General features: G+C 40.8%; 6 protein-coding genes across 7 annotated transcripts; 3 read left to right on the forward strand and 3 right to left on the reverse strand.

Moving 5' to 3' along the window:
• On the reverse strand, positions 1–2,718 carry LOC135936141 (DNA-directed primase/polymerase protein-like). Its single transcript, XM_065478852.1, has 7 exons — positions 2,590–2,718; positions 2,240–2,523; positions 1,972–2,177; positions 1,837–1,915; positions 1,476–1,789; positions 741–1,005; positions 1–509 (listed from the first exon to the last, which is right to left on the reverse strand). Exons 2-7 carry the CDS (start codon positions 2,444–2,446, stop codon positions 192–194), a joined length of 1,389 nt encoding a protein of 462 aa, XP_065334924.1. The 5' UTR covers positions 2,447–2,523; positions 2,590–2,718; the 3' UTR covers positions 1–191.
• Positions 2,719–2,844: 126 nt separating this feature from the next.
• Positions 2,845–8,420, forward strand: LOC135936140 (kinesin-like protein KIF18B). 2 transcript variants are annotated; one of them, XM_065478850.1, is made up of 10 exons: positions 2,845–2,996; positions 3,139–3,344; positions 3,406–3,641; positions 3,705–3,871; positions 4,234–4,440; positions 4,495–4,666; positions 5,096–5,559; positions 6,428–6,799; positions 7,111–7,558; positions 8,031–8,420. In XM_065478850.1, the coding sequence occupies exons 2-10, from the start codon at positions 3,139–3,141 to the stop codon at positions 8,180–8,182; spliced, it is 2,424 nt and encodes an 807-aa protein (XP_065334922.1). In that variant the 5' UTR covers positions 2,845–2,996; the 3' UTR covers positions 8,183–8,420. The 2 variants fall into 2 exon arrangements, with proteins under 2 accessions (XP_065334922.1, XP_065334923.1); XM_065478851.1 differs by having other exon boundaries at positions 2,893–2,996; positions 3,115–3,344.
• On the reverse strand, positions 8,343–9,030 carry LOC135936143 (uncharacterized). Its single transcript, XM_065478854.1, has 3 exons — positions 8,945–9,030; positions 8,519–8,720; positions 8,343–8,463 (listed from the first exon to the last, which is right to left on the reverse strand). Exons 1-3 carry the CDS (start codon positions 8,998–9,000, stop codon positions 8,422–8,424), a joined length of 300 nt encoding a protein of 99 aa, XP_065334926.1. The 5' UTR covers positions 9,001–9,030; the 3' UTR covers positions 8,343–8,421.
• Positions 9,031–10,329: 1,299 nt separating this feature from the next.
• Positions 10,330–12,380, forward strand: Tpi (triose phosphate isomerase). Its single transcript, XM_065478137.1, has 5 exons — positions 10,330–10,573; positions 10,643–10,756; positions 10,840–10,934; positions 10,996–11,214; positions 11,940–12,380. The coding sequence occupies exons 1-5, from the start codon at positions 10,465–10,467 to the stop codon at positions 12,144–12,146; spliced, it is 744 nt and encodes a 247-aa protein (XP_065334209.1). The 5' UTR covers positions 10,330–10,464; the 3' UTR covers positions 12,147–12,380.
• Positions 12,381–12,549: 169 nt separating this feature from the next.
• LOC135935652 (mucin-5B-like) lies at positions 12,550–16,951 on the forward strand. Its single transcript, XM_065478138.1, has 6 exons — positions 12,550–12,721; positions 13,017–13,141; positions 13,201–13,349; positions 15,382–15,496; positions 15,595–15,720; positions 16,337–16,951. Exons 1-6 carry the CDS (start codon positions 12,598–12,600, stop codon positions 16,475–16,477), a joined length of 780 nt encoding a protein of 259 aa, XP_065334210.1. The 5' UTR covers positions 12,550–12,597; the 3' UTR covers positions 16,478–16,951.
• On the reverse strand, positions 16,577–20,510 carry LOC135935650 (protein RCC2). Its single transcript, XM_065478136.1, has 7 exons — positions 20,221–20,510; positions 19,971–20,160; positions 19,719–19,895; positions 19,573–19,658; positions 18,767–19,229; positions 17,729–17,907; positions 16,577–17,381 (listed from the first exon to the last, which is right to left on the reverse strand). The coding sequence occupies exons 1-7, from the start codon at positions 20,344–20,346 to the stop codon at positions 17,208–17,210; spliced, it is 1,395 nt and encodes a 464-aa protein (XP_065334208.1). The 5' UTR covers positions 20,347–20,510; the 3' UTR covers positions 16,577–17,207.
• Positions 20,511–20,988: the final 478 nt, after the last annotated feature.

Genomic DNA, 20,988 nt, shown 5'->3' on the forward strand with positions numbered 1-20,988 from the left:
TCATTTCAAAAATTCTAGGGTTTATTATCAAATTATAAACAAAATGACTCTTTGAAAAATATTGTACATTAATCAGACAAGATTTCTTCCATCATATTAGTTAATCACAAATATCTCAATTCTTTTAAAAAGAATTGAACAGAGCACCTAGGCATCACAAAATTAATCATATATTTATACACTTAAGAAAGTCACGTTGGCAGTGTGAGTTGAAGTGGCGCGTTGGAGGTTGGCCCTGAGAGACAGAGTTCCCACGGGTCGAGCGGTCCTCTCGCCTCAAGCAGTAGGTGATCAGGCAGCAACTGCTTGGGAGAGCGGAAGTCGCCGCAGTCGCTCTTGTCTCCGCACTTCTGGTAGTAGACACCCAGACGCTTTGCAAGAACCCAGTAGACCCTGTGCCGCTGGTGGGCGGCGCCTTTGTTCAGGCAGTAACCTGATGGGCCTGAGGAGTACACAACGTAGCCCCTCGGGTAGGACAGAATCTTTTGCAGCCCAACTGGGGACAAAATCTGAAAATTTTAAAAACGCAATATTGCAATAAATTCATGAACGTGAGAACATGCCACATGAAAATAAATGGGAGATTGAGATGGTGGATTTTCCCAGGTCTTCCACACAAAGTCACAGAAATATATTATTGAAATTGTGAATTTAGAAATAATTTTTAGGTCTTTAAGTAATAATGCATAATTAAATCTTACAAATAAAAATTAATTTCTAAATAGCAAATATGGAATTACATGTTGGAAGAAGGCATCAATACGCGGCATTCCAGAAAAGCTTTCTGGCTTGGCCTGCTCAACGGCGGCCATTGGTTTTGGCCTCTGCACCGTGGCCAGCACGTTGTACGGCAAGATAGGATTGTTGGAGCCAGTCACCAGGCTGGACAAAAACAGAACCTCATCTCTCAAACGGCCACTCGTTACTTGAAGACTCAATGTTTTGTTTGCACCATCACTAAGCACCAAAGGCGCTTTTCGGCAGAATTTTGTTGATCCCAGAATCCTGAAAATAAATTAATGAAACGAGGTGACAGGATGCGACAATATTTTGTGCCACAAGCAGATTTAAATTAAGGAGGAACACTTTAATTTTTTGTACAGGGGGACAATTGAAAATTATTATTAATGTTGGATGCATTAAGCAGATAATCGATAAATAATTTGAAACAATAAAAAAGAAATTTATAAAAGTTGTCTTAAATGTGTGTGAGAGGCGAGAATTGCCAAATTGATAAAAAAAAACAGCATTTGAAAAACATTTTCCAGATTTTCCAACTGTGAATAAGTGAGATTTCTGTTTCTATTTATTCCAAAAACTGCCTTGAAAATATGATTGCTTCCGAGGGTAAAAATACATTCTTTGTGTCAATTGTACAAGCTTTTCAGGCTGAAGGTTAATTTCAGATGGCTCAAAAGCTTTACACTCGATTTTTATTTAATTTCTTACTCGTGTTTTCCTGTCTAAAAAATTACCTGAAATGTCTGTTCTTGGTGTAGACGCAAAGGTCGACAATACACGTTTGACCGCCGTCCTTCTTGCGCACCCTGAGCTGTGGGTGCTGTCCTTCTTGGGTGACGTTTCGTACCAAGGCACCGACAACGCTGTTGTCTTTGAAAGAGAAAAACGTGTTGAAAATGACGTGTCTGCTGAATTTGACATCAGTTGAGCTGTCCAGGTCAACAACTGAGCTTGAATCAATGTTCAGATTTAGTTTAGAGTTGAGGTGCTCCACGAAGAGTTCAATAGCAGTGCTGGTCATTTTCTCTCCATCAACATCTGGGTTTGCCTGATCCAAAATTTAGAGTAAAAATAATTTTGAAATCTTAAAAATACCTTTTTATCAAACTCAAGATCCAGGTACAGTTTTGAAGGCACGCCCTCAGCAATAATTTCATAAAAATAGTTTTGAGATCTAAGATTGCAACATTTTAATGTTTTTCGTTCTTTTATTCCTTAAATTTTATATACCTGTCCTTTGTCCTATAGAGAAGTTCCAATGGATGGACTAGCACAAACGTCCTTGTGCTCCTGAGTGCGTCGTGGTAGACAAACGGCATGACATTGAGGGCTCGGTGCTCTTTAAAACAGTCGAGCAAGTCAGCTTGCTTCCGAAAAAAGCGCCATCGTCTGCTCTCCACGTCCAAAGCTGAATGCATTGTGTTCACTTCTGCTTCCTGTTGGACAATCCAGATATTAGCCCTTAATTAATTAAGAAGACAAAGATATAAATTAATACCCTTTGTAAGTATTTGAAATAGCAACGCTCCAGGTCAACGTTGATTTCAGACTCGTACTTTTTCTCCTGCCCTTCTTCATCATCATCATCATCATCATCAAAGTCTTCAGCTGTGATGCCTTGCAGGAGCGCAGCAACGTCGATTTTTTCCATCTCACTCGCACTCCTTTTTCTGTCCAGACGAATTTTGTCATTTTCCGTGGACATGGTGCCAGACAAAAATCAGCGACAGTGAATACATAAATTTTAATTCCGTGAATCTCCTCCTGTCAGTGTCAGTGGGCCTGTAACAATATGAGAAGAAAGAAACAATGAAAAATGATCAGCTAAAACACATAGACTAAACGTACCGCAAGAGAGGTAGTTGTGTTTGTTTACAAGAAGCTAAGAACAACAACAAAAACAAGTCTTCAGCAGGTGGGTGCTGCAAACACGATCAGGATCAGATGGTTTTGTTTTTGTTTCCAGTCTCCCCCTCCCCTCTCCCGTTGGACAGCTACGCTCGCTAACAGCTTTTCCGCCAATTCTTTGATGGTCACGCCTACTTTGCTTCCATCGAATCACTGCTTGAGTTGAGCGCGCAGCGCGCTGTTGCTGCCTCCAAGTGGCAACTGTGGAACCATCTTTAAACAGTGCCGGTTGACCGTTGCGGGCGTAGTGTGCGAGTTAGTGTTTCCCTGTTTGGGGGCCGGGGATTTAATTTCGGCGGATTTGACGTTTTTTGACTAAATCGTCCTTGGAATCATTTGCATTTGAGGTGAGAATCGTGTTTTTCATCGCTTGCAAGTCATTATCTTCTGCATTCCGGTCAGAAATCTGGAAATTGGCGTTTGTTTACATCGACCTTGGACTTGAGCCAAGTTAATTTTTGACAGGTCTGACCTGAGCGCATTTTACAGATGTTTGGCCGTCCGATCAAGAAGGCTTCTCCCCGGAAGCGAAAGTCGCTAACCCTGAAGACCGGGCCTAGCTCGAAGAGGTTGTCCAATGTTGGGATATTGGCGACTCCCAGCTCGAAGACTGTGGCTCCCGGCAGCAGCAACATCAAGGTTCTCCTGCGCGTGAGGCCGTCGAACAAAAAGGAACTGGATGACAATAGATGGAGGTTAGTCGAATCAACCGTCTCTCTAATTTTATACGCGATTGCAAATTGAATTTGTCTCCAGAGATGTCGTCGAGGTTGTAGACAAAGATCTGGTGATTTTCGATCCTAAGGAGGAGGAGGACTTTTTCTTCCACCACGGCAAGAAACAGACCTTTCGAGACATCAACAAGAAGCAGCCCAAAAACCTGCAGTTCAACTTCGACCGAGTGTTTGGCCCAGAGGAGGCCACCTCCGATGTTTACCAACAGTCCATCCAGGGCCTCATCGGCAACCTGATGAACGGCTACAACTGCTCAGGTGAGAATATTTTTGTCCCAACCCAAGTGCCGCTAATCAACTATAATTAATAATTGGCATCAGTGTTCGCTTACGGTGCGACCGGAGCTGGAAAAACCTTCACCATGCTGGGCAGCCCTGATCACCCTGGAGTGACGCCTCTTCTTATGAAAGAGCTCTACGACACTCTGCAGCTGGAAAACACGGACGTTGACGTCGCCTGCTCCTACCTGGAGATCTACAATGAACATGTTCGTGCATTTTCTTATTTTCTCACTTGCTCCTGGTGTTTTTTCCTGCATTCTGGGACTTGCAATAGATTTTCTGTTAATCTTCTAAAGTTTTCTGTTAAAGATTGCCTTTTCTTTACATCTAGTTAATTTTTTCCGCTTGTATAGCCCTCATTTTTGTCAAATATTTACTGAACAGTGATTGCAATCCCTGATTTAATCAATCTAATGAAAGTCTCTAAATACACTCCGTATGAAATTTTTTAAAAAAAAATTGGCTAGTTCTCATTTTTAAAAACCTAGCTCTATTCTTGATCTCAATAGAAACTCATGTCTTGCTTTTGTTGGTCGTTTTGTTAATTTGAAAATCCTTTTTGCTTCAGGTGCATGATCTTCTGGTGGAGTCGAGTCAGCCTAAGCCATTGCAGCTGCGCGAGGATGGCGCCAGTGTGATGGTGAGCGACCTGAGCTGGCACCGGCCGGCCTCGGCAGAAGACCTCATGTCCATCTTGCAGGCTGGCAACTTGAGAAGGACACAGCACCCAACAGATGCCAACAAGGAGTCCTCTAGGTCGCACGCAGTGTTCCAAGTACTGAGTTTTATGTCCTTCTATTTACGGATTTCATTAAATAATATTTTTTAGGTTTTGGTGAAAATGAAGAAGAGGTGTGAGGGTGCTGCCAGGAGCGGACAAGTTCGGTGCGCCAAGCTGTCCATGATTGACCTGGCAGGGTCAGAGAGGGCGGCGGCCACAACTAACAACAAGAGTCGCTTCACGGAGGGCGCCAACATCAACAAATCTCTGCTTGCACTTGGTACGATAATTAAAATCGACATGACATTAAGTATCTCCTTTTACTTTACAAACAATTTTTTAGATGAACGTGTAGCTTATTCTGACTAGATTTTTGTGTGCTTAACACTTGATTTTTCTGGCATTGAGAAGCCGTTTTTTGGAAATTTGCCTAAAATGCTATGATTTTAATGCGCAAAGCAAAACTGTGCACTACTCCGTGGATTTCTTGCAAATTGATATGGGATTAGACTGTTTTTATGTGGTGTAAGCAGTTTTAGAGATTTAAAATTGGATTTGATGGTCCCAGGTTCCGCAACAATTGAAAACTCATAAATAATAAAGAGTCCATTGTCTAAATTTCACAAACCTATAGTTGCAAAATATTTTCTCATGTCCATTTTCTGTCAGCTTTATAATTATTAAATATTTTCATCAATAAAAATTGTAGGCAACTGCATCAACGCCTTGGCTGATGGACTGAAGCACGTGCCATTCCGCAACTCAAAGTTGACGCGCCTGCTGAAGGGCTCGCTGGGTGGCAACTGCCAGACCGTGATGATCGCCAACGTGTCCCCAAGCAACGCCGTCTATGAGGACACGTACAACACGCTCAAATACGCGACCAGGGCAAAGAAGATCAAGAACAGAGTGAAGAAAAACCTCATCTCAGTGGACATAAGTGCCGCCGAGACCGCCAAGGAGCTCGATTCGGCTCGCACTGAGATCGCAGACCTGCAGGCCAAGGTGGCTGCCCTGCAGAAGGAGAATCTGGCCCTGAAGCGGGCGGCTGAGGAGCACGTCTGCGTGTCCGTGGCAGCAGCGGAACCGCCACTGCCGCTCCCGGAGCCTGCACCAGTGCAAGAGACGCCTCTGCCAACGCCTGAGGCCAGTCCTAAGGCGCTCACTCCTCAGGTACGAGTGGAAAACGAAATTGACTTGAGGATAGTTAATGTTATCATTGTTGCTACTGTCGTGAGTTTATTCCAATCCTTTGTAGAATAAAAAATATTTATTTAATGCAGATGTTCAATTCAAAAGTTTTGCTTATATTTTTTTATTATTTATCAATCATTAGGTATCCATTTTATCTTCTGAAAAACATGTAAGGTTTAATTTGAATTATTTTAGCTCTTTGCTGCATCCCCAATGTTTGTTGCCTTATTTTTTTTATTGATTATTTTGAGAAAAGGTAATTTTAAAACCGAATTTTTCTATAAACTTAATTTAATTTGTATTTGTGGTATTCCCGATATTAACCTACTTCTTGGAATGATTTTGATGGATATTTATGAATCTTTCCCTTGAATAAAACATGCCCTCTAGAATTAACAGGCTTCATGCTGGTTTCCTAGCTCTTTTGGCAGCAGCTAAAGGGAAACCTTTCAAAAGAATTTCTTTAAAAACTGGAAACCTCATAAATAAAATTACTGAACAATATTTGGGATTTTCCTGGTGAGGAGATTGGCCACAGAAGGAATCTAAAATCTTAAGCCTCATGCTGGAAATAAAATTCCTTGTTAAAAAATTCTTTAAAAATGAGATAATCCAGTAAAGTATGTGTTGGTAACAAAACCAATGGCATGACAAAAATTCTGGAATCTTCAAGACACTCCCCTACAATATTCTCTTTCTTTTTCATTAAAATTGTTCATAATATAGATGAAAATGATTATATTAACTCTCTATTAGGTTTTAAAACCTATAATAAGTCGATTAAAACAATCTTCCAGCGACAGCAAATAAATTTTAAAAGATTAACATTTCTACTAACTGTTCACAGGTGCAAGAAAAGCGAAATAATCTGGAGATCTTGGAGACTCTCAAGGCTCTGAGGGAGCTGTGCAAAAGATACGAAGCAGCAGCCGGCGCCAAGTATTTCCTGGTTGCCGAGCTGGAGAAGCTGAATTACAACTACGAGGTCAAGAAGCTCAAGCTGCAGAGGATTAACGAGCTGTGCAAGGATGCCACGCAAATCAAGGTCACGTCTCTGGAGATTAAGACGCAGGCTCAGCGGCAGAACCTGGAGGAAAAGCTGTTCCACGCCAGTACCGAGGAGGAAGAGAGCCTCGCGGCTGTCAAGTCTGCTATCGAGTCTCTCCAGCAGTTTGACTCCACCATTTTCAGCTTTGCAAACATCATGCTTGGCCCCTATGTAAGTCAAGAAACTAATTTTAAAAACAACTACTCTATTTAAAAGAAATAATTAGGGTTACATTATTTACTACTTTGGTTAATATAACTTTTTAAATTTTTTCTGAAATTTTGAACCACAATATTACAATTTCACTAAGGTGAACGCTAAGATTTAAGGCAAACTTCTTGGAATCACTATTTAATAAATAAAAAATGGAAAGAATTTTAACTTAAGCAATGCTTTAATACAAAAATCCAATTAAAAATGAAATTTTTCTTTCATTTCCACTGCTAACAAGAGTGACACTTCATAATTTTGTTCACTTCCAGTGCGAAAGCAAGGTTAAGGAGCTGCAGTTCGGTCCATGCCAGAAGCTGTCAAACCAGAAGAACGTGGAAATCGAGACCGTGCAGAACGCCTTCCTGCGTTGCTCGGCGGTGCTGCAGAAGTGCTACTTCGCGCTGAAAGGGCTGTGCTGCGTGAGCCCGGAGGTGCAGGCGCAATACGAGGATCTGCTTTCGTTCGTGCGCCAGAGCGGCAACGTCACCTTCAAGGCGGCCGAGGAGGACGTGCCGGACGGCAAAAGGTCCAACGAAGAGTTTGACCACCTGATGGACGAGTTCGAGCAGGAGCTGATGGCCAGGCCGCTCGACCAGACCTTCGAAGCAGCTGCGCCGCCGTCTTCAGAGAGCATGGATGCTACGTTCTGCATTGAAACCAAGAAGGCACCAAAGAGGCAGCCGATGGAGGCGCCCTTCAGGGTCAAACCCTACTCAGGTGCGTTGAATACTGGAAGGATCTAGCTTGATGTTCTTTTGGTCACAATCAGTGAGGAAGTCTAGTGTTGAGGTACTAATTTTTTTATTTGGTATTTTTGTGGCACAAACAAAACAGTTTCAACCAAATTTAATCTTGAATACAAATTTTCGTAGGTGCAGAAATTAAAAAAAAAATAAGGTTCCTAATAATTTAAAGATTGTAATAAATGATATCGATTAACCGTTCAACTGAATTTTAGTGACAGGAAAATGATCATGTGTCTTCTTAAAATATTCTTGAATTTTCAAAAATTATTTGGTGATAAATAAATTTACGTTAGTTCTTTACCTTTAAGAAAACAGTTTCACGTCATCGAGAAGTTGTAAATTTTCTAGTTTAAAAAAGTCTCAACTCTCGCAGATTAATTTCAATTTTTGCGAAGATTATCAAGTGAATTGAATAAATCTAAAATCCAATTTTAAATTGTCAGGTGGATTGAAGAGGAAGCCAGGGACGCCGATGCGAAGTGCATTCAGGAACAAAATTCGGATCACATCGACCATCAGCTCCGCAGCGAAGATCGCCAAGCCAGTCTCAGCGGTGCGGAAAGTAGCGACAAACAAAGAAAACGACCCTGCTTAGCTATGAACTTTTCGCCTAGCTCTTCTGTAAATATCTTCCTCGCCGACACGACAAGAGAAATATTTATTTCTTCTTCTATCCTGTCAGATTAAATCAACTAATGTAAATAACACGATCTCGCACTGTAAATAACACATCTGAATTATAGTTTTCTGTTGTGGGACGGATTTATTGATGCCTTGCTTCATTGATAATAAATAGTTTCGCTAATAAATAACATTATCGCTTTTGCAGAAAATTCAATGTCTGTTCTTTAGCTTGACTCCCTCGTTCATGTTGTCCTGAAAAATTAAATAAATAACAAATAAAATCGATTTGAAGCGAACAAATTATTACATAGAAGTCGATGGCGGAGTCAAGCAGGTTGTGGGATGAACTGCTATCGCCCTGGCGGCTGCTGGCTGCGTTTCCGTGCGGCAGGTAGTACCCTGCGGAGTGAGAGGGTCGAAACAGGAACGACAGGAGGGCGTGCAGCAGGAATGAAATGAAGGACAGTCCAGCTAGAAGACCAATCGGGTCGAATCCACCGAAGCCAACACTGAAATTTTGATTTTATTCACGAAATTTGTCGGAAATCTTTGTAATTGTTATTTTTAGCTTGGATAAAATTGTTTGTTATGGTTTATGGTGTTTTCCTTTGGTTATTAAAATAAAATCCCACGCTAAAAATGTCCCAATATTTTTGTGTTACGTACTTTAAATCAAACACTTACAATAAAAATTGTCATTATTGCCATATCCATAAAAGAAAAATTTACTCACGAGTAGCCTCTGTCCTGAGCAACCGCCGCGGCACCATAGGGACTGGGAGTGTACATTTCAAAGTGCGTTTCTCTGTCTTGCGTCGACAGTGAGCTCAACGACTGTATGTGGTGCAGAATATTTCATGCGTTTATATATAGGAGTCTCCCAAAAATCTGTCCAATTGCTGAAATAATTTTTTCTGCCAGCCCTGTTAGATGCGCTGTTGCACGCTGAATGACGGGAGAGCAGAAGATCGCGCGGCCAATTTCACGCCACTCAGGCCGCCCCATTGGCCTCCATATTCAGATGGGCCGCAAAATATGTATGCTAATTTAGATTAAATTTCTAGATTTGAAGATTTCTTGTATTGACTCGCAAAATTAGTTGATCTAAAATACTTTTCTTAGAAATGCTTTATATTTTATTTTCTAATTTAAGCGGGGAGTAAATTTAAACAAACAATTCATGCAAAGTGGGAGAGTTAAATTGGAAATTATTGCCAGGAATTCAGGACATTAAAAAGGGTGAAATTATTCTGAATATAAATAAATTAGTAAAAATGTTTTGCTCGAATAATGAATATTCGATTTCAAATATTTAAAAATATAATTCACTTCAAGCAATCCTGTAAACCAAATAAGAAAATTCGAAAATAATCCACGGAAAATTTTCAGTAGAAAATTCGAAAAATTATTTATGGCGAGATTTCCATAAAATAAATCCCATACAAAATGGTCAGGCACACATATATTATATTAGCTTAAATGCTCCACTAAAAAATGAAAAAATGATGAAAACGTTAAATGAGTTAGATTATTTTTGTTGGATAAAGAAAAAGCGACTGCAACTCTTAAAAATCATGAGTCAACATGTCAACAATGCTAATTGCGAAAAACAGCATAAAATTTTATAATTTTAAATTTTAGCTTGTGATTAGAATTTTCAAGCATTTTTAAATAATTCTGATTCTGATACTGATTCATTATTTATGCAATAAAAAAATCACTATTGAGACTCGAAAATCAGGAAAACACCTAATTTAATCAATTTTGTATTATTTCATTATCATAAAAGCAAAAGCACAAGAAATACCGGATTCGTAACATCGTATTCCTTGTTTTCGACATTTTTCCATTGACTTATTGGTTGGAATGGTTGGTTTCGCGCGGTCCTGGAGCCTCCCCCCTCTCTTCACCCGGTAACAGCACACGTTCACAACTTTGCCAACCAAAATTATTAACACGAGATTGCCGAATCCCTCTATATGACTCAATTATAAAAATCAGAAAGAAAACATTTTTTAAAATTAATTAATAACTAGAAAGATTTCTATCAAATGGTTAAAAATTTTGATTCATTTCATTTTGGCTGAGATCTTTTGCAGACTCTTGTTCCCCAAAACTCAAGAGTCGAGGTTACGCCCCCTTGTTCCCGAACCATAACACACCTCTGAACCAAAAGGTCACCTTGAGGCCGCGCACGTCCCTCGTCTCTTTGACATTGTCATTTTGGAAGAGTTCCTCACACCACACGCAAAAATGGGTCGCAAATTCTTCGTGGGTGGAAACTGGAAGATGAACGGAAACAAGGCGGGCATCGACGGCATCATTGCCTTTTTGAAAGCGGGCCCAATCGACCCCAATGTCGGTAGGTAGCAAGCCGCTCGGATATTATGGCCTTTTTGGATTTTCATCTTCAATGTCACTCGCTCTGCAGATGTTGTCGTCGGCTGCCCGGCCATCTACCTGGATTACGCAAGACAGCAGTGTCCGGACAATGTCCAGGTCGCTGCCCAGAACGCGTACAAAGTCCCCAGTGGTGCATTCACAGGTACACCTTTATTGATTTTATCTCAATTTTATCCTCAGGTTGGATATAATAAAAGGTTTTTATGACTTAAAAATATTTTACAGGTGAAATTAGCCCAGCTATGATTGCCGATATTGGTCTCCAGTGGGTCATTTTGGGTCACTCCGAGCGCAGGGCCATTTTCGGAGAGTCTGACGAGGTATGTATATAACCATTAAGATTCAGAGCTCTCTAGATTAAAATTTAATCGCGTTTTTCAGTTGGTTGCAGACAAGACCAAGCACGCCCTCGACTCTGGCCTGAAGGTCATCGCTTGCATTGGTGAAACTCTTGCCGAGCGAGAAGCTAATCAGACTGAGGCCGTCGTCTTCAGGCAAACTGCGGCTATTGCTGCTAAAATCACCGATTGGACCAACGTTGTTCTCGCTTACGAGCCCGTTTGGGCCATCGGCACCGGCAAAACCGCCTCTCCCCAGCAGGTATGTCAAGGGAAAATCCACTAAATACATGATTTTCTATCTTGAAAAACTACTCTTTCCAGCTCTTTTTAAATTTGATTCTTTGAAGGACATTATTAATTTTGGGATGACTATTAATTATAAAAAAAATCAATCAAAAATGTATTTTTAAACATCAGCGGGGGCCAGATGTGCGATAAAATTAGTTCGCAATGCGCAGATCCAAGATGGCGTCTAATGGGAAACAAAAAGCTCTCTTTGGATTGCCGTACGAGTGTCAAGAGTTTGTTTTTAAGATCCAAAAGACACAATTTGTTAAGAGTAATGCATATTATGTCACAATATTGACCAAAACTTGGTTCTTTTCGCGCCATACTCCACCGGACGCCATATCTGCGCGTTGCACGAATCTGGACCCTGCTGTTAAACTTTATTTTTTATATTTTTTAAGAAGTATGTAACTGCAATAATTTTGTTTTGTGTTTTATGAATCAATAATTTTGTGTAATTCTTATTTTACAACAATATAATCAGTTAAGACACTAAATCGTGATAAAAATTACATCGAGTTTTTCAATTTAACAAAAAATCCTTTGGCACCGTTATTTTTTTCGTTATTTGCATATAGGACATAGAAACTTTTGGATTTAAACCTTCTAAAAAATGTCAGATTAGGATTAATTGATATTCATATTTCAATTCTTTGAACAGTCGGTCAGTGTGTCATTTTGAATTGAAAATTCCAGGCCCAGGAAGTTCACGCCAAGCTGCGTGAGTGGCTGAAGGAGAAGGTGTCTCCCGAGGTGTCGGACAGCCTGAGGATCATCTACGGCGGCTCAGTCACGGCCGGCAACGCCAAGGAGCTCGGCCAGGAAGCCGACATTGACGGCTTCCTCGTGGGCGGCGCTTCTCTCAAGCCCGATTTCATCCAGATCATCAATGCCAAGCAGTAATGCAATTACTGTGTCACTTTTTTCTCCTCTCTCGACGGTGCTTTTCTTTTTTCCTATTACACGATTACGAATTTTTTGCTGTAGTCAAATAATTGTTGAACCTGAAAAATTACGCAGCTGTTGATAAGTTTTATTGGATTTTATGACGCAGGATGTAGCGAATTTCGGCCCAGAGAAGATGCATAATATTTATGAAAGACACTGTATAGCTCGCAATAAAATTGCCTAGCTGAATTAACTTGGTTTATTTTTCCGCCGCTTATACATATTCGCAGCTGAATGCAATCAAAAAGTTCTCGGCCGCAAGATGGAAAGAGTGGTTTTCGGTGTCACGCTCTCGCCTCACGCTGCGTGCCAGATTCGAGGAGGGATGTTCGCCGCCTAACCGCCCCTCTTGGGCATAAAACCCTGGCCCGGTCGCAGTCAGCGTGCAGACCCCGAGACCTCGACGATGCGATCGCTCCTGCCAGGCACGCTGGTGCTGCTCTCGCTGTGGCTCGTCCAAAACGCGCTCGCCGCCCAGGACGCAGACGAGGCCTGTGAGAGCCTTCCGGCCGAAATACACCTCATCAAAGGTACACCCTGAGAGAAAAATAATCTCGGCTAAAATTTTGGTATTTAATTTTTTATCTGGAGAAAATGTATTTTTTGTTTTCAAAGTTTGGTAAAATATATTTCCTTGTCGGATTAAGATGCAAGAAAAGTTAGATAAAACACAGATGATTAATCTGCTAAATTAAAATTTAATTTACTTAAATTCAATAACTCCCCAGCAACTGGGAAATTCCCTAGTTTATTGCAGCCACAGCAAAATATAAAGATTTGAACCCTTCAAACGGTTAATTTGAGTTATAATTCATTTTCTTTCAGAGGAATTCGACGAGTTGGGCAGGCTGCAGCGCACTTGCAACGGCGACGTGGCGGTGAACAAATGCGAAGGACAGTGTTCCTCCCAGGTGCAGCCGAGCGTTGTCACCCCGACCGGATTCCTCAAGGTAAAATTATAAAAAAAATAATCCCAAAAAAACCCTTTACTAATGCTCTCGACTGGCAGGAGTGCTTCTGCTGCAGGGAGACGTTCATGAGGGAGCGCACCCTGACCCTGATGCACTGCTACGACCCTGACGGCACCCGTCTGCACGGCGACAAGGAAACGATGGACGTCAAGCTGAAGGAGCCGGCCGAGTGCAAATGCTACAAGTGCGGCGAGTACTCGAGGTGATCTCATACACAGACCACGCGCGGCCCTTTCAACCAGCATCTTTTGTCACGAACGAGAATAAACTAATAAAGTGAACCATAATGAAAACTGATTTATGATTTTATTGTCATTCCCTCGCTAAACACAATAATAAAATTCTATAAAATGCCTAAATACATCGTTGGGACTATTAATGATATTTAAATTGCACAATTTGCGCCACACCAGAAACCGCAGAAATTAAATTGTGCAATCTGCTCGAGGTCACCAATCGCGGGGGTTGCTCTGCGCGGTGCCACTTCCCCCAGCGTCTGCTGCGGGGAGCACCGTGGGGCTCCTCTTTCTCACCACCACGAATATGCAATAAGAATGATTTGTGACTCGCTTTCTGCGCTTCGCCACCAAATCCAACATGTGACAGTTGTGTATATATCAAAATAAAATATATCGGCTCACTAATATACAGTACGAAATAAACTCAAAGATGGATTTTGCTTTGAATAAGAATAATTTAGTTGGTAAGAAGAAGTTGCATGGAACAGAAAAGGTTGTGATAATAATATCCAGAAAGACGACTTAATTTTTGGAATTTTTTGTGTTTCAATTTTTGATTTGGACCGAAATAGCTCAGAGAAGAAAAAGGGTGATATTTATGACTTTTTGGATATTTAATTATTCTTTTGTAACGAAACGTTAACTAACACGTGGTTTTTGCAACATTTTTTCTTGTCTGGACTTTATTTAACTGGACACAAATGAATTTTTCAAGCATTTTAGCCTTTCTGAGAAAAAAATTATAAAATTTATGGAGGGGCTTGAACAGATCTGACAGAAAAGTCTAGATTTTAATGAAAAATGTAGATTTTTTGTCCTTATTTTTGTGGGTTTGTCGGTAAAAGTTTCAAATTAGTCAAGTTGCACGGTGCCAAAAAATATGTTTTAGTTTATTTGAAATCGCAATTTTTTATTTTTAAATTATAATGGATTTTAGAAAGATAGACAGATAATTAGCTTAGGAAAAACATATTGATTAAAATTCCAAAGTCAATCATTATTGCTACTATCTCAAGTGTTAGATAAATAAACTACGAAATTTGATATGATTAATAATGCGATTCCTATTTCATAAATAAAATTGGCACCTGTAACAGTTGAAATTATTAATTTCTACAAGATGGTTTTATTCATATTACGGCTTTAAAATTAAGCAGGATTCAGATATTTTGCCATAAATAATGCTAACTATAAAAAATACCCCTCATGTTTTCATTCAAAATAATATATTTATTTTTGGGAATAAAAAATCAAATTAAAGCAAGCGTGTAAGAATTTTTAGGATGAGTTTAAGTGGATCTGAACAAAAAATTTGAAAATAATACCTCTCTTTCTGCTTAATATTGTGTTAAAAAATTCAAGAGGGTGCAAAAATTAGCACGCTTAAATCAAGCGGCGAGCGCTGTCTTTCTTTATTAAAAATCATGATTCTACCAGAAATAATTATATTAGACACACTTCTAGATAGATCACAAAGAGAGGAATTAAAATCAAACAAAAAAATAACCATTTTCAGGCCATTTAGTTATTCGAGAAATGAAGATTTACATTTATGTACAAAAAGAAAGCTAACCGTTTATTTTATCTTTAATTATGCCAATTATTCAATCATTTGAAGAGCCCCTATTCTTTTCATTATACGATTATTAACGTAAAATAAATATACTTGAGAGCAAGTTAAAAGCGCAACACGGTGACGAAAGTCATTGCTCCCGCACGCTGCTCATTTTCGCTGCGGCAGCAAGGAGCGTGTAGCCACAGTTTTGCTCTCATTACAGAGGAAAAGTGCAATTTCCAAGCAGCGATCGCGACCGACTGGGGGTGGCGATTGGCAAACCGCACCACGGGGGTGGCCCGGGGGTGGGGTGACGCGGTTAAAAGGGTGTGCGTCTGCTGCTGGCCAAGACAGAGCCGCTCAGACATGAGCACTGGCTGGCTGCAAGTGCTGATCGCGGTGGCCGTCGGCCTGTGGGCCGTGGCCGGCGCCGACGAATGCTCCGTCACGCCCGTCATCCACGTGCTGCAGTACCCGGGCTGCGTGCCCAAGCCCATTCCCAGCTTCGCGTGCACCGGCCGCTGCACCAGCTACCTCCAGGTAATATGGGTAAATATGCTTCAGAAATTTCTCTGAGTGTTGCCCGTTGTACGAGTCCAAGAGCGTTTTTCCTTTGCACTCTCTCGTCTCGCTTGCAGGTGTCCGGATCCAAAATTTGGCAGATGGAACGCTCGTGTATGTGCTGCCAGGAGAGCGGAGAACGCGAGGCCAGCGTCACGCTTTTCTGCCCCAAAGCCAAACCCGGAGAGCGAAAATTCAGAAAGGCAAGTGAATTTATGTCAATTATCAAGTATCAACCACGTGGATTTTTCCGATGTAATTCGTTCAAACAAGATTTTAGTTCAAAACTTTCATTTTAGTAACTAAAGATTATTCAAAATTCCTAGATTCAATTTATAGTACGTAAAAAAGGTCATTTATTAAAATTCAAATTTCAAATGCAGCTTTTTAACTATTTAAATAAATTCATTGAATTAAAATATTTTAGTTTTTAGCTCCGTCTAAATAATTTAAATTTTCACTAAAATGAACGACTTACATCTATTTTTGTTCATAAAAAACATAGATAATTAGTTACACTTTATTCTCCTTTGTGATGGTTTATTTAGGGTTGCGAAAACTCCCGAAATATTTTGAAAAAAATGCAGAGCACGATTTTTTTACCAAAATCTTCCAGGCAATTTTTGCACTTACAATTATTTTACATTAGTTTTGCTAATTTTCTGTCAAAGACCTCGACTTGAGCTCAGGGTAGACAGAAAATTCAGGGTAAGATTTACAAAACCGAACCTCCAATTTCTAGCCGAAGTAATTGGTAAAAATCGACTCGTAGTGATAACAAGAAAATCCAACATGCCTTTTTAAACGATCTGCCCTCAGGTAATAACAAAGGCGCCGCTGGAGTGCATGTGCCGGCCGTGCACGGGGGTGGAGGAGAGCGCGGTAATCCCGCAGGAAATCGCCGCTTACGGAGACGAAGGGCCGCTCACCGCCCACTTCATTAGGAGCAACCAATTGTAGTAACCGAAATTGAAACTGCTGTGCGAGAGTTTGTGTGTTCTTTGCATTGAGGGTGTAATTAGCTAATAAAATCATTCGTCACAAGTTTAGTTGGACTCGTTCATTGTTGAAAGCAGCCACCACGTGCGATTTTATTAATATCAAATTCCAATCATTTTTACTTATCAATCTACTTCTACCCTTAAGTATCATTGCGTCGTATAATTATGTGTATAAAAAAATAAAATTGAGAGAGAAGCAGATCCACGGACGATCGGCCTCACTTTTCCAAAACGCCTGTTCCGATTATGAAAGCAAGACTAAATGAAATTTGACTAAAAATCAAAATAATGATTTTAATATAAAATATAACAAATTTGGATAAATACCATTTTTTAGACAGCCAAGTAGATTAAAAGGACAAGACAAGTTTAAAATTTAAGTTTTTCCTCCCCAAAGACTACAGGGGAGTAACACAAGTAATATCCCAGAGATTAGAATAAAAACAAAAAGGAGAGCAAAGCGCAGGAAAAGTGGAGAACGAGCGACTGTGTAAGTGCTCAGAGGTATCGATGCTACTTTACTTTGATGGCTTCTCGGTTGACAGATCAAAAAATTGCGTTAGGTAATTGACCAGCCTTATTACTCCAAACCTTTCTCTTGCAGTGTGTGTGTGTGTGTTGTTTGTCCTCGACTCAGTGGGCAAGTACATATCTTATAAATAAATTAGAAGGAATGCGCTGAAGCGTCTCTAGGTGATGTTGTACAAGGGTAGGTCGGCCAGGTTGGCCTTGTCCTGCTCCGTTTCATCCCTGCAGATCATCAAAGTGTGCGCCATGCCCATCTCGATGGCGTGCACGTGGAGGCCGTCCATCGTCTTCACCTCGGTCGGGTTAGCCGATGACTTCTTCGTGTCACCCAAACCCTATCGAGACAAAAAAATTCCAGTTTGCACAAATTTGATAGTTAATTTAAAACGGAATTATTTGGAATGGCACCAAGTTAAAAGTCATAAATTCATGGGATGAAAAAATTAAAATAAAAATTCAGCCACTGGACGCTTAAAAATTACTCAATTTGCTTGACCTCTTAAAAATAAATTTCACGATTTGTTTTGCCACAAAAACCCTAAAAACGCCAATATTTCTTGGATAGAAATGCTAATTATCTGTTTAAGCAGACAATGACTGCCCAAATAAGAAGCATTTTTTTTAAAAACTCGTCAGTGCAACAACGATTTTGAGGTATTGAAGAAGAGAAAGTAGAACTTACAAGTTCGCCATAGGTTGGAGAGCATCCCCAGCCAATGACGGATTCGTCAGCGGCCACCATCACGCTGGTGACAGAGCAGCCGATGCTGCGCACGTCCCAGCCGCACAGATCCTGTACCGGCTTTGGGTACATGTTGGCCTCTCCAGTGCGCTTCGTCATGCCCCAAGAGAACACATTGCCTGGGAAAATAAGACAAAATTGATATTCAATATCAGATGAAAAAGAAAAAGAAACTTTCTCAAAATTGTATTTAAACATAAAAAAAACATGCCAAATTCATTAAAGAGTCCTGAATATTTTTTTTTAAATATAAAACGCATCATTCTCTTTGAAAACCAAAGTAAATAATTCAAATTTACAGTTTATTCATTTATAAAATTTTCTGTTTATATACTCAAATTAACATTGTTAAAAAAATGCCGACATTTTAAAAATAGTTTCTATCAAGCCGGGTTTAACCGGTTTTTAGTAGACTAAATTGGCAAAAATTTGCTCAAATTAGGAAAGTAACAATATATAATAATTATTGAAGTATAAAACATATATATATCCACTTGGAATTTTAAGACTTCCGTTTTTAAAATTATAAATTTAACTTCCAAAATAAAATTTTACGTGTTTTATTTTATTAGTAAAAAAAACTTAGCCATAAATTCGAACCAATTTTAAAAAGGCCAATTTGTGTCCAGCAAAAATAGCCTGATTTCAACCGGTTTTAACAACCCTGGCTAAAACTGGCTGGTCAAAATGCGGAAATTTGTAAATTTAGAAATATTGTGACAGAAATGGCCTCAAGAAATGTTCCAGCTGCATGGTGAATGGAGAGACAATTTAATTTGTCAATGAGTTCTTTCAACTGAGTGTGACGTTACAATAATTGTGTCTCTATTTCTCAAGGCACATAATAAAGCAAACCAATATTTCAATTCTTGGCATCTAAAAATTAAAATCCCTCTCAAAATCATCCATCAGCACCGCTTATCGAACTAAATGCCAACCACGGCAATCAATAAATAAAAAAATGAAAGAAATTTTCACCATTATCAGTGAGCGCCATGCTGTAAGTAGATCCAGCAAAGACGTGCTTGACACCGCGGGTCTGGGTGTCAAAATACTTGATCCTGCGCGGCACCATCTCGTCCTTGGTGTCGGCGTGTCCGAGGCGGCCGTAGCCGCCGAAGCCCCACGAGAAAACGCGGCCCTTGGAGTCGACGGCCACCGTGTGGTTGGTGCCGCAGGCCACGTCGCGCACCTCAACGTCGTCAACGGGCGTGCTGTGGTTGTCGCGGCCCTTCTCGACGAACACGAGCACGCGCTTCGGCTTGGTCTCGTTGTTGAAGCCCAGCTTGGTGCTCGTGATGAAGTACTTGCCGTCCGTGTTATGTCCCAGCTGCCCGTACTCGGGCAGTCCGAACGTGTACACCACGCCGCGGCAGTCCAGGATGACCGAGAACTCGGCGCCGCACGCCACCTTCACGATAGGCGCTCCCTGGTGCTTGACCTGCCAATGCCAAACGCACACACGGCTCATAATTTTGCCCCAGCTGATTGCAGTGGAGTTTTGCCACTTCCACGCCCACAAACACGAATTTTTACACCTGGTTTTAAATAGATTCTATGTTAATTTTCAGGATTTATGAGATTTTCTAAAATAAAATACACAGAGGGAATTAAGATGGCCTTTTTTAAGAATTTAAGGAATAAGAAAAAGAATCAATATTACTGAAATTTATATTTTGAGCTCTACGCTGGTACAAATACTACGAGTTTGAACTCATAGCCCTAAATGAATTATCAACTGATAAAAATGCAAAATTCCTCGACTCTTTCAGCGAAAAATTTACCTTGGTGGCGGTGAGAACTGGATTGGTATTCCCAACACCGCACTGTCCACATTTATTATCACCGGCGCTGTAAACCTCACCCCGATCTAAAAGAAATTTGCTTCACATCTTTCAAGAAGAACAAAAAATTAGTCCAATTTTGTTACCTGTCAGAAACAGAGTATGGTGGCGTCCGCAAGCGGCCCCCACGATTTTCTCATCCATGAGGCTCGTCACAACAGTCGGAAAGTCACGCCTCTGCTCATCTCCGAGGCCAAGTTGGCCCTTGACGTTCCTTCCGAAGGTGAAGCAGCGGCCCTCCTCGGTGACGATGACATTATGGCCTGCATGTGTCATATCATACACAAAAATACAATTAAAATGGACTCATTTGATTCTAATTCCAGGGAAAGCTATACCTGCGTTGCTTCCCGAGGCAGCGACCCGCACTCGCACCCCTTTCAAAGGGCCGAAGACGTGCGGTGCCCAGAGGGTGCGACCGTGCGGCACCGAGGGTGTCGTAGTCTTGTTGTCTCGCTTGCCCACCATGTCCCAGTTGAACTGACCGCAGACAACCAGTGCGCCTACATGTTCGGGGCCCTGCACCAGCTGCAAATCGCACCTGCGTTAAAGACGCCGCCCGGGGACAGGTCAGGGGAAAAAACGCACCGGCTTGGCAGCGTCCGCATCCGCCGCATCCGCATCGTTTTTTTCCTCATCGCCGCCGTCGCCGAGCTGCTGCTTTTTCGCGTCCCGCTCCTCCAGGTCCTCGTCCGCTTTCCGCTTCTCGCTCATGATGTCCGGATGCGTGTCAAGAAGTGCCTGTCAACACAATTCTCGAAGGTCGCGATGCAAATCTCGTCAGGGAAACGGGAATTCCTCTCTTTCCGCTAGCAAGGGTTGGAGGGAAGCTGCATCAAAAAAGCGCAAGCAATGATGACGCAAACGCCATCTACCGAGCCCGCCAATCAGACGCGAAATTCGCCAAAATTCACCGCGCGATCGGTGTCCACTCCATCACCCCTGGATTAAATTAAAGAAATTTTCTTATATTTTTCATTTTTCTCTGCAACTAGGAAGATTATTGATCAAAAAATTTTATTCTGTTATTCTAAATTGTTTGTGATTTTAAAAAGCGCGCCTGGGGCGTTCTGTGATTTATTTTCAACAATTTTCCTTCAGTCGATTACTTTGGTTTAAAAAACCGGTACGTTTACAATGCGAAAAAACATGTTCTACGTTGATTTTGAGATATAATAATATAGCTGTTTCTCTTTTTATTTAAAAATGTTTTAAATATTTATGGTTTGTAAACGGCGTAAGACTTAATGAGTTCAACATAAAAACCGGTACAAAAAATCAGTTATTTAGTGTTGTGCACAAACCAGAAAGAGAGATTGAAGGACTGGTCAAGACGCCATGTTGCTTATGCTAAGA

This window comes from Cloeon dipterum, chromosome 2, assembly GCF_949628265.1.
Source record: "Cloeon dipterum chromosome 2, ieCloDipt1.1, whole genome shotgun sequence".
In the NCBI taxonomy this organism is placed as follows: domain Eukaryota; kingdom Metazoa; phylum Arthropoda; class Insecta; order Ephemeroptera; family Baetidae; genus Cloeon; species Cloeon dipterum.